The following is a 16,592-nucleotide window of genomic DNA, read 5'->3' on the forward strand; positions in this document are numbered from 1 at the left end:
GAGCACCTGGAGGAAACCCACGCGGACACGGGGAGAACATGCAAACTCCGCACAGAAAGGCCCTCGCCGGCGACGGGGCTCGAACCCGGACCTTCTTGGTGTGAGGCGACAGCGCTAACCACTACACCGCCAATGTATGAGGCACAGTGGTGTAATGGTTAGTGCTGTCGCCTCACAGCAAGAAGGTCCGGGTTCGAGCCCCGTGGCCGGCGAGGGCCTTTCTGTCCGGAGTTTGCATGTTCTCCCCGTGTCCGCGTGGGTTTCCTCCGGGTGCTCCGGTTTCCCCCACAGTCCAAAGACATGCAGGTTAGTTTAACTGGTGACTCTAAATTGACCATAGGTGTGAATGTGAATGGTTGTCTGTGTCTATGTGTCAGCCCTGTGATGACCTGGCGACTTGTCCAGGGTGGTGTACCCCGCCTTTCGCCCGTAGTCAGCTGGGATAGGCTCCAGCTTGCCTGCGACCCTGTAGAACAGGATAAAGCGGCTACAGATAATGAGATGAGAAAAGAATAGACAGTCACGACAATACAACAGAATAGATTAAAAGAAGAAGGGACTATGACAGAAATAGAAAGCATCATGAAGATACAGAACAGAATACGCAACAACCAGACATGTTGATGCTGAGAACAGTATATATCCACGTTTAAATGATTGATAAGTAGGCTAGTCTGTCCCAGAATCAATTGGGAAGCTTACTGCTTCTGTTGCCAGGGTGTGCGTGCAGCCGTCTTTGTTTACAAACAGTAAATGGGTCTATAGGCAGCTATGACAGTCTAATAGAATACATCACAAGAGAAAAAAATAGAACAGAATGTCAAAATAGAACAGAATGTCAAAATAGAACAGAATGTATTATGATGGAATAGAATAGAATAGAATAGAATAGAATAGAATAGAACGGATGGGAATAGAATCGAAAGCACCAAGGTGGTATAAAACAGAATACAACAAAAATAGCAAATAGTCTGTTTATGAGGAACACTCTCAAACTGTAGGTTCATTACTACAGGCTGGCTCCATGGTGACATTCTCCTCTCATCATATTCTCTTTAACCACTCATTTCTTCATTGTTCTTGAAGCATTTCCTTCTCTTTGTTAACATTTTATCGGTTTCTCAATTTGAACAACCAAAAATGAACCATACTGAAGACAGATTAAGCCTTGCTTACACAAAAGACATTGTCTGTTTGACCCCCAGGTGTAATTATCACGTGATGTGTGACGTCATGTGCAAGGGGTCTATAATACAATATAATTCTGTAGAAGAACCCTTTATTTGTCACATGCAGACTCAAGCATAGTGAAATTCATCCTTTGCATTTAACCCATCTGAAGCAGTGAACACACATGCACACACACAAGTGAACAGTGAGTACACACACATACCCAGAGCAATGGGCAGCCATGCTACAGCTCCCAGGGAGCAGTTGAGGGTTCAGTGCCTCGCTCAAGGTCACTTCACCCCGAGGCTGCCTCATGTTAACCACACGTCTTTGGACTGTGGGGGAAACCAGAGCACAACACAGGGAGAACATGCAAACTCCACATATAAAGGCCCCCATCGGCCACTGGGCTTGAACCCAGAACCTTCCTGCTGTGAGGCAACAGTGCTAACCACTACACCACCATATCGCCCCTGTAGGCTTATGCACCATAGAGTTAGAAAAAATATTGTGCCATAAGAAGTCTGTTTTATTGTTTTATAAATATTATTTTACACATCTTTTATTTTATTATACAAGTAGTTGGATTATGACGTGCAGATTATATTCAGCCCATAACTCATCTCATCTCATTATCTCTAGCCGCTTTATCCTTCTACAGGGTCACAGGCAAGCTGGAGCCTATCCCAGCTGACTACGGGCGAAAGGCGGGGTACACCATCCTGGACAAGTCGCCAGGTCATCACAGGGCTGACACATAGACACAGACAACCATTCACACTCACACCTACGGTCAATTTAGAGTCACCAGTTAACCTAACCTGCATGTCTTTGGACTGTGGGGGAAACCGGAGCACCCGGAGGAAACCCACGCGGACATGGGGAGAACATGCAAACTCCACACAGAAAGGCCCTCACCGGCCCCGGGGCTTGAACCCAGGACCCGAACCCAGGACCTTCTTGCTGTGAGGCGACAGCGCTAACCACTACACCACCGTTCCGCCCAGCCCATAACTATATAAATTTATTTGGACCAATAAACACAATGCTTATTAACAGTTATTCAATGAAATTGAGTCGTACATGAGCTGATAGCTGAAGAGGCACATAGCACCAAGTTGGCTATAAGCCGTGTACGACGAGATTGAGTGGAATAACTGTTTTATTCTGTCCACGTTCACTGGATTTTGAGAAAAAGAGCATTTTTATTTTTATTTTTTGTAAATTTGATAAATAAAAACTTTATACAAAACATCCAACAAAATCATTTCCACTTAGAATGTAAACAAACCAGCGAAATGACAGTAGCAATTTGTGAAAAATGCTCTAACAATAATTCTTGAAAAATAAAACAAAGGTATGTTCTTACCATCAAATACTGTTATTCTATATTTTGCTCTTTTTTTGTATTTTCTGGGGTTTTGTTTTTGAGTAGTTTTTATTTCATCCTCGGTTGGTTTAGCAACACGCTCTGCCATTTTGTTTTTCTCTACTCATGGTATATGAGTTGATAGCTTAGTCGTAGAGTAGCCAATCAGAACATACGATTGCTCATATTCAGTAAATGTGGAGAGGAGCTGTATTTTGGGTGGCACGATGGTGTAGTCGTTAGCACTGTCACCTCACAGCAAAAAGGTTCTGGGTTTGAGCCCAGTAGCCCCCCACTGTAACCCTAGCTATGTAATAGGCGAGAGGCCAATGGCTATGGAAACGGAGATCGGCGCCGCCCTATGCGCCATGTGGTGTGGGAAGAACTTTTTGAGCCCAGTGGTCAATGAGGGCCTTTCTGTGCGGAGTTTGCATGTTTTCCCGGTGTCTGTCTGGGTTTCCTCCAGGTGCTCCGGTTTCCCCCACAGTCCAAAGACATGCAGATTAAGTAAAAATGCCCAGTCACTGGGTTTGCACAAGCCAGTGCATACTTAGTGCAGGTCCCAAGCCCGGAAAGATTGTGGAAGGTCGCGTCACAAGGGCATCCGGTGTAAAAATCTACGCTGAAGGGGTTGAAAATCAACTGGGGGGCTTTGCCCTGTATTCTTCCCCTGTCACTATGTAATAAATTAATTTTAAACCAGAACATGTGGACTAATTTTCAGATATCAGTCATATTTGTGGAAACATTGGTATGGATGCCTGTTAAGACTGTCATGACTGATAATATGTTTGTATGGTTTTTTTTTATATTTTTATTTTATGTATGTGTATGTCTTGTTATTGGGCCTAGAGCCTGTAATAAAGTTTATAATAATAATTTGTTTTTCACTGAAAGTTGTATTACTTATAAATAATGTTAGATTAACTTAAGGGTGGCACGGTGGTGTAGTGGTTAGAACGGTTGCCTCACAGCAAGAAGGTTCCGGGCTTGAACCCAGCAGCCAGCGAGGGCCTTTCTGTGTGGAGTGTACATGTTCTCCCTGTGTCAGCGTGGGTTTCCTCTGGGTGCTCCAGTTTCCCCCACAGTCCAAAGACATGCGGTTAGGTTAACGTGGGGTGGCCTTGGGCTGAAGTGCCCTTGAGTAAGGTACCGAACCCCTGACTGCTCCCTGGGTGCTCTAGTGTGGTTGCCCACTGCTCTGTGTGTGTGTGTTCACTGGGTTAAATGCAGAGGATGAATTTTACTGTGCTTGAAGTGTACATGTGACAAATAAAGGTTTCTTCTTCTTCTAAAACTTCTTGTTTTACTTCAGCAGATGGTAACTTCTGACTGTGCAGTGTTTATTTTTTATTCATTTCACTCACATGTTGAGGGTAAGATCCCCATCATTCATTAATTTATCTTCAGGAACTACTTTATCCTGGTCTGGTTAATGGTAAATTTAACTATTATGTTTAATGAAACTTTTTCTATCCTTCTGAAAATAGTTAGACAGATAGATCATTTTAAAATGCACCTTAGTTTCGAGTGTGCTGGAACAAAGTGAATTGATCAGTATTTGATACCAATAACTCTTTCTGACGTCTTATTGGCCTTTTTTGAAAGCACTGGTCTGATGAATTGAAGAGATGAATTCATATTTTCTAACCGCATTGGAATGTGGAAATGTTTAACAAATGTTCTCTGGCATTGGTTTAGAAAGCTTCAGTTGTGTTTACACACTGGGTGTAAATATGTTTTAATGAACATCGTCGTCATCGTCATCATGATCATCATCATCAGGGTAAGAGGAAGGACCAAGCCAATAAAATCAGCAAATAAACTCTGTGTTCTTTCATTTAATTCGCATTCATAACCAGCCTAGTTAAAGCCTCACTGGTGACCAAAATGCAACTGTGGAACTTCTCTGTGGCTTGGCCAGCAGTTATGTGCATAATATGGTGAATGAGTCAGTCTTCATACCAGCTCAACACCTCAGTCCATTACATGCTCCACTCAGTGTTAAAAAGCTGTTTAAAAGACAAGCTCCATTGCTCGCCCACCGTGTGCTCCACACACTTACAGCAGAGGTGATGTCCTTTCTGACTTACACAAACCCACATTCCTGGACTTTTATGCTGAGGGGAAATGGGTGGTCAAGCTTTCCAGACCTGGACAAGATACAAAAACTACAGGGTCAAGGCAAGGTGTGTGTAAGCATCAAGTGTCCAGTGGTTAGAAATTCAGAAGACAAAAACAGGTCGTTTTAGAACTTGAACAAACCTGATTCAAGAGGTCAAGAAGGTGTTAGCTGGATGCATATATTGCACATATTAAATAACTGAATCCAACTACATTTAAGCCCTGTGATGACCTGGCGACTTGTCCAGGGTGTATCCCGCCTTTCGCCCGTAGTCAGCTGGGATAGGCTCCAGCTTGCCTGCGACCCTGTAGAAGGATAAAGCGGCTAGAGATAATGAGATGAGATGAGAACTACATTTAAACTTTATGTTTAAGACAGATATATCCAAAGTAATTTATAAGTGAGGACAAGTACACACAAGTCCAGAGCTTGTTTGACCTTGAAACTTGACAGTAATAATTAGCCAAGTAGTGGTGTTTGACGAGAATATTTCCATGTTAATGAAGGTAGCATTCTTTTGTCCTTTGTTCCACAAGGTTCATATCTGACTGTTCAATTATGCCCACATGCCATTCTTGATTTTTTTTTTTTTGCCAGTCCCAATGCATACCTCTTAATTGAAGCACTTGCCAGGGCACTGTCTTTGATAATTTGCATTAGGGAGGCTTTTTGTTCATTTTTGTTGATATCTGTGAGACAAGTGGAAATATGTACCTATTCTGTTAGGACTGGGACTGTTTTGGCCTCTAGAGGCCACTGTTATTTCCTTTTCTGGCCATGTTTGTCTTGGGCCTCTAGAGGTCACCACTGTGTTCTGTGTTTTGTTTTTGTCTTATTGCCTGTTTCCTGCCCCGCCTTGTCCTTAATTAGTTTGTGTATTTATACCCCTGAGTTCAGTCCTCTTGTCACGGAGTCTTTGTTCTGTTATGTTTAGCTCCAGTAACCTCTGCTCCGATTTCCTCGCCCGTGTCTTTGTGGTTTTTGTACTTTGCTTTCTTTTGGACATTTTGGGCTTTGTGTTTATCATTTTGGATCCTCTGAGCATTTGTATTTTTGCCTCTTCTTTTCTGTTTTTTTTTCTCTTGGTTTCTTTGAGCTTTTGTTTTTTTCCTGGTTATCTTCTGAGCATTTGGATTATACTTTTGTTTTTACCTTGGATTGTAAATAGTGTAAATATTGTAAATAAACCTTTTGATACTTTTTCTACTTCTGCCTCACGCCTCTGCATTTGAGTCATCCCCCTGGTGGCCTAGTGGGGGTTTGCTGGATTATCATACCAGCGAACCAGGTTTGAATCCCAGCAAAACCCTAACATATTTAATGATGTGGTGTGAGATGAGAAAAGGAGAGTGCCAAGCAAAGAGCCTTGGGGTATATGAATTGTTAACTGATACAACATGAATGCCTCTGCCTTCCATGACCTGAGCCAAACTATATAATTCCTAGAAGGCAACATGGGCAGGAATGATGTGCACCATGTCGAATATTCTTTTCATCCATTATCCGTAACTGCTTATCCTGTGCAGGGTTGTGGGCAAGCTGGAGCCTATCCCAGCTGACTATGGGTGAGAGGCAGGATACACCTTGGACAAGTTGCCAGGTCATCGCAGGGCTGACACATAGAGACAAACCACCATTCACACCTACAGTCAATTTAGAGCCACGAATTAGCCTAACCTGCATGTCTTTGGACTGCGGGGGAAACCGGAGCACCCAGAGGAAACCCACGCAGACACGGGGAGAACATGCAAACTCCACACAGAAAGACCCCTGCCAGCTACTGAGCTCGAACCCAGGACCTTCTTGCTGTGAGGCAACAGTGCTAACCACTACACCACGCCACCCTTGTAGAATATTAGAAACACCTAAATGTTCTGTTGAGGCTGAGATTGTAGAAAGTGGACAGAAGAATCCGTTGGTTCCAGTGGTATAAGAACTGAGGACTTGCCCAAAGCTTCTGCAGATTAAAGTCAAAAGGGTAGTTGTGATGGTGTTGCTGCTCTATAAGCCATCATTAACATTAAACTTAGGATGGCATGGTGGTTAGCACTGTCACCTGACAGCAAGAAGGTTCTGAGTTCGAGCCCAGTGGTCGATGAGGGCCTTTCTGTGTGGAGTTTGCATGTTCTCCCTGTGTCTGCGTGGGTTTCCTTTGGGTGCTCTGGTTTCCCTGGCAATTCAAAGATATGCAGTTAGACTACCTGGCTACTCTAAATTGTCCATTGATCAAACTTGGAGAGGGCTGGGCTCCGCCAAGCTTTAAAAAAATACCCTAGACACACCAATGATAGACTGTTAAAATGTCATCAGTGGTGCTCCTACAGCCCTTGCTGGCTATGGGGAAAAAGAAAAAGAACATTAAACTTATCACAGCACAACTCTATGTTACTAGCGTATAACAGTTAACTAGCTTTTCCAAGGATATTGGCAGATGTTAAATTTGGGGGGGTCGTAAAAGATTTTTAGACTATATTGTACTGCAAATATTTCTTAGTGTAATAATCAAATTGATCTGTCAAGGCTGTATTTTCAGACCCAAACAAACTCAAACAAACCTGGTTTGAATTATTTATTGTTCACTGAAGTTATTCTTTAGTCTTACCGGTCTGTAGATTTATTATCCATCCGTCCATCCATTATCTGTAGCCGCTTATCCTGTGCAGGGTCGTGGGCAAGCTGGAGCCTATCCCAGCTGACTATGGGTGAGAGGCGGGGTGCACCCTGGACAAGTCGCCAGGTCATCACAGGGCTGACACATAGAGACAAACAACCATTCACACTCACACACAGACATGGGGAGTGTTTTGGTAAACTGGGATGTATGGATGCTGTCAGTCCCCCACTCGCTTGCTCACTCGAGTTTGTTGATGGTGTAGTAGCTGGCTGCTTTATGTCCCGGGGCTCCCTCATGCCTGTGTTACCTTCTGGCTCTCCCCTTTTAGTTATGCTGTCATAGTTAGTTTTGCCGGAGTCCCTGCTTGTACTCAGCACAAACTCTATACTGTTCCTACTTATTCAGGTGACACTGGGCAAACCTAACAACCGCCCCCCCCCCCCCCCCCCCCCCCCCCCGAAAAATCTGTCCCACTGAGTTACATGTCAATTCTGGGATCAAGACGCTGACCTCTTCTGCTCCTCGGACCTGCCTGATCCATCCTGATGCCCTATGTCTGGTTGGCGTCTCATCACATCACTCCTGTGGAGGACAGCCCCATATGGACAGTTGAAAGTCACACTTGGAAGACACTCTGGACTCTTACAGTAATGCTTTTATGGCTGAAGACTACAGTTGACTTGCTAACTTTAGGACTGCAGTTGTCATGAACAGTTTTGCACTCAAGTTTCCATGAATGAAGAGTTTATAACATCAACGAAACTGACTTCATGTTAAAACTGTTAATGTTATGGTCATGTTGTCTGTTGTTGCCCGGATGAGAATGGGTTCCCTTTTGGGTCTGGTTCCTCTTGAGGTTTCTTCCTCATGTCGTCTGAGGGAGTTTTTCCTTGCCACCGTCGCCACAGGCTTGCTCACTGGGGATAGATTAGGATAAAATTAGCTCATATCTTAAGTCATTCAAATTCTGTAAAGCTGCTTTGAGACAATGTCTATTGTTAAAAGTGCTATACAAACAAACTTGACTTGACTTGACATGCAAACTCCACACAGAAAGGCCCCTGTTGGCCACTGGGCTCAACCTCCAAACCTTCTTGCTGCGAGGCGACAGTGCTAACCACTACACCACCGTGCCGCCCGAATTTATTGTATTCCTAGGAAACAATTATTTAATGTACAGGCAAGAAGGTACTATATGCTTTTGAGCTCCTCAGAGATGCCGATAGGCAGTGGTGAGTCACTCTGTCCAGATTGTGGCGCGTGTCTCATCCATTGAGTAGCAGCACCACAAGCATGACACAACACAGCTTTCAACACATCTCAAACTACTGTGGAGTAACAGAGACATAAATGCTCCAAACAGAGAGTTGTGGGGCCCAGGGGTCATTTAAAAAAGTTTATTTCTCTTATTGCAATTCTGTCAAGGGGATGAGAGATGAGCTAATGTCAGGGTGAGTATGTAATGTTTGGTTCTGGCTCAAAGAACGTTACCTTCCTTGCATCCTATAGGCAAGCCTTCTCATCACACGCAAGCAGACCTTTACTCTGTAGAAGACACCAACACATGCATCCATGGAACTTAACATGGAAAAATCTTTTACAAGTTCTTCATATCGACATACAATATATAGCAAAATATTAGCCTCATTTAATACCAAACATTCAGCAATACTAAAAACATTACAAATTAGACACTACCATTTCTTTGCACATACGTATGTAGACACACACCTGCAGCTGAGGTGCAATAAAAGTCTAATTCTTTCTTTATGGGTTTCCTTCTCCCAAACAACCACTGAAGCCTCAGCTGGACCAGGCCCATGCAAGCTTACAAAACAGAGACACATCCATGACATCATCAGTATGAGCTAAGTCTGGGGAAGCAGATGAGGGTCAGTGCATCCTCCGGCCGTGAGGTTAGCCCTGTCTGTTTATATGTTTGAAGACTACCTAGTAACCACTGGGTGAATTCGGTCCTCAGAGAACAGTAGCATCTGCCCACTGATGTTGTTGATGTGGACTTGACCACCCTCAGGAGCACCGTTCAGAGATACTGAATCATCATGCTTTGACCAGCCAGGTGACAAGTATATTAGGTGTTAACACCTCAGTAATATTGATTTAATGGTGCAAGATGTGCATAAGCAGGGCAGTCAGTGACGATCACGTTTTTCTCTCCCTCCTTCTCTTTTGCCTTCTTTCTCACCTCTCCTCTTGCTCTCACCTCACCCTCCTTCCCTCACTCTTAGTCATTTTGTATGTCAGTATTTTGTTTTTCAAGGTCATGCCCAGTGGAGCGGAGAATGGCAAATCGCTGGAGAAACAGGCCTAATGGTGCCAAGCCACAGCCTTTTCCCTCTCCAACCAATCCCCCAAAAAACACGCCAGTGGTTCCCCCTCCCACCTCTGCTGTACCTCAAGCTCACATAAGTGTGGGGGTTATAAATGGAGGTACGAAAACAGAGAGTGATTCAGACAACAAGTGACAGAAACAGAAGAGATGGCAGGGCAGTGGATGATGATCTTGATTGGTGCGTCACTGTGGATGACTTGCTCAGCAGCTCCAACTGAATGCCACTTCAACTCTCAAGGTGAGACAAATCTTTTTATAACTCGGATGCAGATGTGTCTGGAAACAAAGTCATTTCACTACCAAATAGATTGCAGTGTGCAGCGTGCACAGGTACAGTATTCAATCCTGATTACATGAATGAGCTGTCTTCTTCGACAAAGTAGGCAGCTGAGTGAAATCAGGTGGTGCAGGTACAATGTGATATGGACTACATGCACACACTGCAGCCTTGAGAGAATCATCTGATTAATTAATGCAGTGTCTTACGCATTAGTTATATCACCTTCCACAAAGACAAACGTTAAAGCCCTTTGCTATCTGCTTAATGCATCTTTTTGGAAGCTGAAAGCCTGTTTCTCCTCTGTTCTTTCTGCCTCTACAGCTCAGTGCGAGTATGAGGGAAGGCACTACACGTTGGGTCAGACCTGGATGGAGCAGGGGTGCATACAGTGCACCTGTCTGCACCCTTTTGGTGTGGGCTGCTGTGAAACGTCAGTGGTCCTTTTCTGTCTTGAAGAGCTACTAAGCTAACACTAAGTCTAGTATAGCGACAGCACTTTTTCAATCGAAATAACATCGGCGCTTCTTTTGAGTTCAACTCTGTTTTATCCTCAGTGTGCAGCAGCCAGTGGACTTCCCACCTTGGTGCCAGGTGCGAGTTGAATCTGTAACCTGCAAGGTGAGCTTGGTGCTAACCTCTGACCCACGTCTGCCCTGTATTCCAGGAGAGGGGAACAGTGTGGACCCCAGTCATGGAGAAATGAACGTGAAACTAGCAGGTTAACAAGACAACAAAGCAGTTGATCCATCTGCCAAACCTGCACCATGCCTGTCTGCCTGAGCTGTCATTGTGCTTTATCTGTAGGATCTGTAATAACGATGATACTAACATTTGCTTTTTATCCACCTGAAAATTAGACAGTGTTTGGTCATTTCTGTCCCCTGCTGTAATAAACTTTACTGGTTTTATATCTTGCCTGACGATGCAGTGATGAATAAACCCTCCAGAGCTCAAATTTGCTCATAATGCAAGTCTAGGTACAGATCATTCACCTTTAGTATTCACTATGGAGCTGAAACACAAATACTAATCCTCGATCAGTGCTTATCCTGAAACAACTTCTTGAAAAACATGTGCTGTTGTTTTGGAGTGGTCCTTTCTCATCCTTCATAATTCATACTTATCTACTCAAATAGCATGGTCATGATACATTAAAATTACCTAATGCACTATTGTAAATACCTAGCTTTGCACCTTCAATGATACATGTATTTCAGTTTTATTTCATGTGTACCACTTCATATTTACCTAAATAAAATATATAAAGTAACCGCTTGTCTGTTCATAGTGGTGGGGAAAATACATTTCCGATTGCACTCTTTATTTGCCAAGAGCTCAAAACACTTAATAAATGTAATAGAGAATATTTCAGTTTACCATATAAACACACAGTGAACAGGAAAGTGTTTGTACATTAGGGAGGGAAAAAAAACAAACAAAAAAACCCCCACAATTCCTCAGTGGAGAGTTCATGCCAAATAATATACATTAGTTCAGCAAGCTGGAATACAATAAATATAGAAATGGTCCCATTGTTAATGTCTGAAATATTAAAATCAAGTCCACACACACACTAAAAGCAAATAAAAAGACAAGAAACATGATGCTGATGGTTTTTGATCTAGAAATCCAGATAATCAGAACACACACACACACACACACACACCATTTCAGATATTGATACTATTCGTCCCTGTGAACTGTGAAACATATGAAGCCAGTGCTGGATTGGTGGGAAGCACTTTAATTGGCAGGTCCCAGCTGAAGGTGTCCACGTCCACCTGCTCTGCCCCTGTCCATACAGTAACTTCTGACTGGTTCTGAAGAACAGTAGGCAGCTCCACTGGCTCTCTTGCTGTGACGAATTCAAAGTGCAGACGCCATCTTAGGGTTACTAAAGAGAGAGAAATGTACAGACGTCAAAAAAACAGCAATTTAATCATAGTAATAAACTGAACTGCTTAAAATATTTGCTATTATTCTATCCACATTCACTGGATATGAGCAATCGTGTGCTCTGATTGGCTACTCTACTACTAGGCTATCAGCTCATATACCGTGAGTAGAGAAAAATAAAATGGCAGAGCATGTTGCTGAACCAACCAAGGATGAAATAAAAATACTCGAAAACAAAACCCCCAAAAAATACAAAAAAAAAAGGCAACAAAATATGGAATTTGATGGTAAGAATGTATATTTTATTTTTCAAGAATTATTATTACAGCATTTTTCACAAATTGCTACTGTCACTTCGCCAATTTGTTTATATTCTAAGAGGAAATAATTTTGTTGGACATTTTGTATAAAAAGTTTTTATTTATCGAATTTGCAAAAAATCAAAATGCTCCATTTCTCAAAATCCAGTGAATGTGGATAGAATAAAACAGTAATTCCACTCAATCTCATCCTACATAGCTTATAGCCGACTCAGTGCTACACGCCTTGTCGGCTACCAGCTCATGTACGACTCGATTTCGTGGAATAACTTAAATATCGGAATACATTTAGATAATCTGCATGCATTCATTCATCACAATATTACAGGAGAAATCTCATCCTGAAATCTGATGCTTATACATATTCTAAAAAGTATAAAATATAAACCAGGAGTAGTCATCTAAAATTTGTGAAGGTCCAGATACATAAAATCTCTTCCATATAAAAGGACCAGGTAAGCACCCAACATGACTGGAAGAGATTCTGAACAGGTGAGACATGTGTTTTGAAAGTGAAGTAGAGAATAAGCATATTTTTTTTCTCTGACCAAACATCTTGAAACAGTTTATAAGTGAGCCATGTCATCGCTTCACTCATCAAACCAGACAGTTTCAACAGAGGATCTGTTACAGAAGCTGTAATGGTTCATGTTTAACTAGAGGTGATGATCTACACCTAGTTTCCCCCCTCATACATTGATGAGTTCTGGTACAACAGTTTTTTTTTTTTCCCCAGTGCTTGGTTGAATCCTCTGAAATACTTTGCTGGTTCTGCCAGCTGAAGACGCCTGATATTAAAGGAGAACTGAAGGCAAATTTTTATCATCATCAAAATTCTATTTCTCATTTTATTAAATATTGGAATGCATTTTTGATCGCTATTTTGTCACTGCTATAGCAAGTTCTGAGTGTTTGAAATATGCTCTGTAATATATCAGTCCATATGTCAAAGCAATGGCCGTAAATGAGATTCGTTGAGACCTGCGCGAGACATCGTAGGACGGAAGTAAAACGTACAGTGGAAATCAAAGTGACCAACATCTGCCAACGTTGTCAAAAGACACGCGCCCTCTTTCAATCTCTATCTTATCGACATTCGGCTCCCTGAACAGCACCGGCCTTGATCAAGGCCGTTGCTGGGGCAACATTTCCCCCAGAAGGTCACTGCTGGGAGACACTCTCGCATTCCTTCCCCAATTTTCCACGGTCGCCGTTTTTCACCCCCAGTGTGACAAGCGGGTGCGTGACCAGCGCTGTTTGCATGGCTGCAGGAGCAGACGGCTGCTTGCTTGCGCTGGGTTACCTCTACCTCCTCCCCTCCTACCCCTTCCCTCCCACCCCTGATTGCCCCCTCCTTCCCTCTTTCCCCCCCTCAAGTCCCATGTTTTAAAATGTACTTGTGTTATTGTGTGCAGGTTTTTAAATGCTCCCACACTGTACTCCTGATAGGAGCATAGTGGGGGGGGGGGGGGTGTTCTTTTTTTTCCTCATCTTTCCTCATGTTACTACTGTGTTTCTTTTATCCCTGTCTTCCTGTCCTGTTCCCCCTCTGTAAGGACAGGTTGATGGTCAATTTCACTGGTAACAGTGACAAAGGGTTCATTCATTCATTCATTCATTCATTCAGAATGCTGACGGAATCAAGCCGGACGTTTTGTTTGTTTTGATAGCAATCAGGAAAGTTTGAAGAAAGTAGGCAGTAATCGTCAGTTAAACTGGTTTTTGTGCAATATTTCGTTTGGAAAGCAGTTCACTTGGTGGAATAAATGTGACATAAGATGCCGAGGACACCTGGCTGACACGTCACGTTTCGAAGTCTCGCACAAGTCTCGTGAAGATCGCGTGGATAAGTGACGCCTGCAGTGGACCAAACGAACTAAATTCAACATGGCTAAAAACCGAATAGGCCGATAAGTATAATATTTAATTGCAGTTAGTTGCCAATACGAGTCATGATGTAAGGTTACTAAAACCGAAATAAAGCAAGTTTAAAAATGACTTCAGTTCTCCTTTAACAAAGATGGACAAAATTAACAGTATATTTTTCAGGTTAACCTATTTCAGTTGGATACTGGTCACAAATACAACACTCCATTTTGCACATTACATAATACTGCTGATGACCAATAAACTGAACAAGAAGGTGATCTAACCGATGTCAGTGCTGAAACCGGGTGTAACGTTGAGAGGAACAGGCAGGGAGAAGTGGCTGGAGGCTGTGTGGAGGCAGGACTCCAGATGCCGGCCATGACTTGTGACACTGACCGCCTGAGCTGGTCGCCTCTGATACTGCTCATGAACTTCCTCCTCACTCTGCAGGCTCACTGAGTACTGAGATCACATGCAACATTCTGACAGTGCTTTGTACGAAAAACATCCTCGAAGCCAAAGGGGAAAAAAAGAATAAAAGGTTTCAGTGTGATCTGTACCTGTAGACATGGGATGTCTCCCTCTGAAAAGGTAAATGTGCCAATGATGTCCTCTCCTAGTCTGTACACGGTCTTAAAGATACAGAATTTGGCCACCTTCCCTCGCATGTTCGTGATATTAAACAGATCTGTAGAGGAGTGAGGAGAAGGTCAATGTAAATGCTTTGCTAAAATAAAATGTGCACAAAAGCCTGAGAATAACAGCGACATGGAAATATCGTTGACTGACGAGTACAGCGGCGTGAGGTAGTGATCATCAGCATGTCTAGTGCTCGCTCCAGTGGTCTCGTGTCTCTTCTTCCTCCCTCCTCCTCTTCCAGGAAGGGGTTTGTGGGCGACACTTCCTCATCCTGTAGGAAAGGGGGCTCGGGCATGCCTAAAACACACAGCCACACAAAACCAAACGTAGATATTACCCACAGGAAGGAATACCATCTTGATGTCTAAATTAAAAGCTAAACTCCATATGCTATTTTGGCAATTTCTTATTCATTTATAATGTAAATATATTGTGTATTACATGTTTTGCACTGCAAAATGACTGAAGGTATACTAAAGGATTTGGGCTATAGGGAAATAGACTTGCTGCATTTACTTTAAAGATTTTTTTTCTTTTAAACAGGAGCCAGAAAAGTGTTTTTCTTATTGAAATTTGGAGTAGAGGGTGAGTGAGTGAGTGAGTGAGTGAGTGAGTGAGTGATTTTTTTAATGCCATATAAAACAAATGAATAACTAGATGAGCAGTTTAAAAAAAAAAAATTTATACACACACATACAACCCTGATTCCAAAAAAGTTGGGACAAAGAACAAATTGTAAATAAAAATGGAATGCAATGACGTGGAAGTTTCAAAATTCCATATTTTATTCAGAATAGAACATAGATGACATATCAAATGTTTAAACTGAGAAAATGTATCATTTAAAGAGAAAAATTAGGTGATTTTTAAATTTCATGACATCACATCTCAAAAAAGTTGGGACAAGGCCATGTTTACCACTGTGAGACATCCCCTTTTCTCTTTACAACAGTCTGTAAACGTCTGGGGACTGAGGAGACAAGTTGCTCAAGTTTAGGGATAGGAATGTTAGCCCATTCTTGTCTAACGTAGGATTCTAGTTGCTCAACTGTCTTGGGTCTTTTTTGTTGTATCTTCCGTTTTATGATGCGCCAAAAGTTTTCTATGGGTGAAAGATCTGGACTGCAGGCTGGCCAGTTCAGTACCCGGACCCTTCTTCTACGCAGCCATGATGCTGTAATTGATGCAGTATGTGGTTTGGCATTGTCATGTTGGAAAATGCAAGGTCTTCCCTGAAAGAGACGTCGTCTGGATGGGAGCATATGTTGCTCTAGAACCTGGATATACCTTTCAGCATTGATGGTGTCTTTCCAGATGTGTAAGCTGCCCATGCCACACGCACTAATGCAACCCCATACCATCAGAGATGCAGGCTTCTGAACTGAGCGCTGATAACAACTTGGGTCGTCCTTCTCCTCTTTAGTCCGAATGACACGGTGTCCCTGATTTCCATAAAGAACTTCAAATTTTGATTCGTCTGACCACAGAACAGTTTTCCACTTCGCCACAGTCCATTTTAAATGAGCCTTGGCCCAGAGAAGACGTCTGCGCTTCTGGATCATGTTTAGATACGGCTTCTTCTTTGAACTATAGAGCTTTAGCTGGCAAGGGCGGATGGCACGGTGAATTGTGTTCACAGATAATGCTCTCTGGAAATATTCCTGAGCCCATTTTGTGATTTCCAATACAGAAGCATGCCTGTAGGTGATGCAGTGCCGTCTAAGGGCCCGAAGATCACGGGCACCCAGTATGGTTTTCCAGCCTTGACCCTTACGCACAGAGATTCTTCCAGATTCTCTGAATCTTTTGATGATATTATGCACTGTAGATGATATGTTCAAACTCTTTGCAATTTTACACTGTCGAACTCCTTTCTGATATTGCTCCACTATTTGTCGGCGCAGAATTAGGGGGATTGGTGATCCTCTTCCCATCTTTACTTCTGAGAGCCGCTGCC

General features: G+C 42.8%; 2 protein-coding genes across 5 annotated transcripts in view; one reads left to right on the forward strand and one right to left on the reverse strand.

The window, feature by feature from the left end:
- Positions 1 to 9,769: 9,769 nt before the first annotated feature.
- msmp1 (microseminoprotein, prostate associated 1) lies at positions 9,770 to 11,111 on the forward strand. Its single transcript, XM_060925165.1, has 3 exons — positions 9,770 to 9,869; positions 10,233 to 10,341; positions 10,466 to 11,111. Exons 1-3 carry the CDS (start codon positions 9,779 to 9,781, stop codon positions 10,632 to 10,634), a joined length of 369 nt encoding a protein of 122 aa, XP_060781148.1. The 5' UTR covers positions 9,770 to 9,778; the 3' UTR covers positions 10,635 to 11,111.
- A 100-nt stretch (positions 11,112 to 11,211) lies between these two features.
- rgp1 (GP1 homolog, RAB6A GEF complex partner 1) overlaps positions 11,212 to 16,592 on the reverse strand; it is a 31,074-nt gene continuing 25,693 nt past the window's right edge. For 3 of the 4 annotated variants that reach the window (XM_060925187.1, XM_060925177.1, XM_060925194.1), the window contains exons 6-9: positions 14,786 to 14,932; positions 14,557 to 14,684; positions 14,281 to 14,458; positions 11,212 to 11,805 (exon numbers count right to left, since the gene is read on the reverse strand). In XM_060925187.1, coding sequence (XP_060781170.1) covers positions 11,582 to 11,805; positions 14,281 to 14,458; positions 14,557 to 14,684; positions 14,786 to 14,932 — 677 coding nt within the window. In that variant the 3' untranslated portion in view covers positions 11,212 to 11,581. The remainder of the gene's footprint in view (positions 11,806 to 14,280; positions 14,459 to 14,556; positions 14,685 to 14,785; positions 14,933 to 16,592) is intronic. The other variant, XM_060925203.1, reaches the window with a different exon arrangement.

This window comes from Neoarius graeffei, chromosome 1, assembly GCF_027579695.1.
Source record: "Neoarius graeffei isolate fNeoGra1 chromosome 1, fNeoGra1.pri, whole genome shotgun sequence".
Taxonomy (NCBI): Eukaryota; Metazoa; Chordata; class Actinopteri; order Siluriformes; family Ariidae; genus Neoarius; species Neoarius graeffei.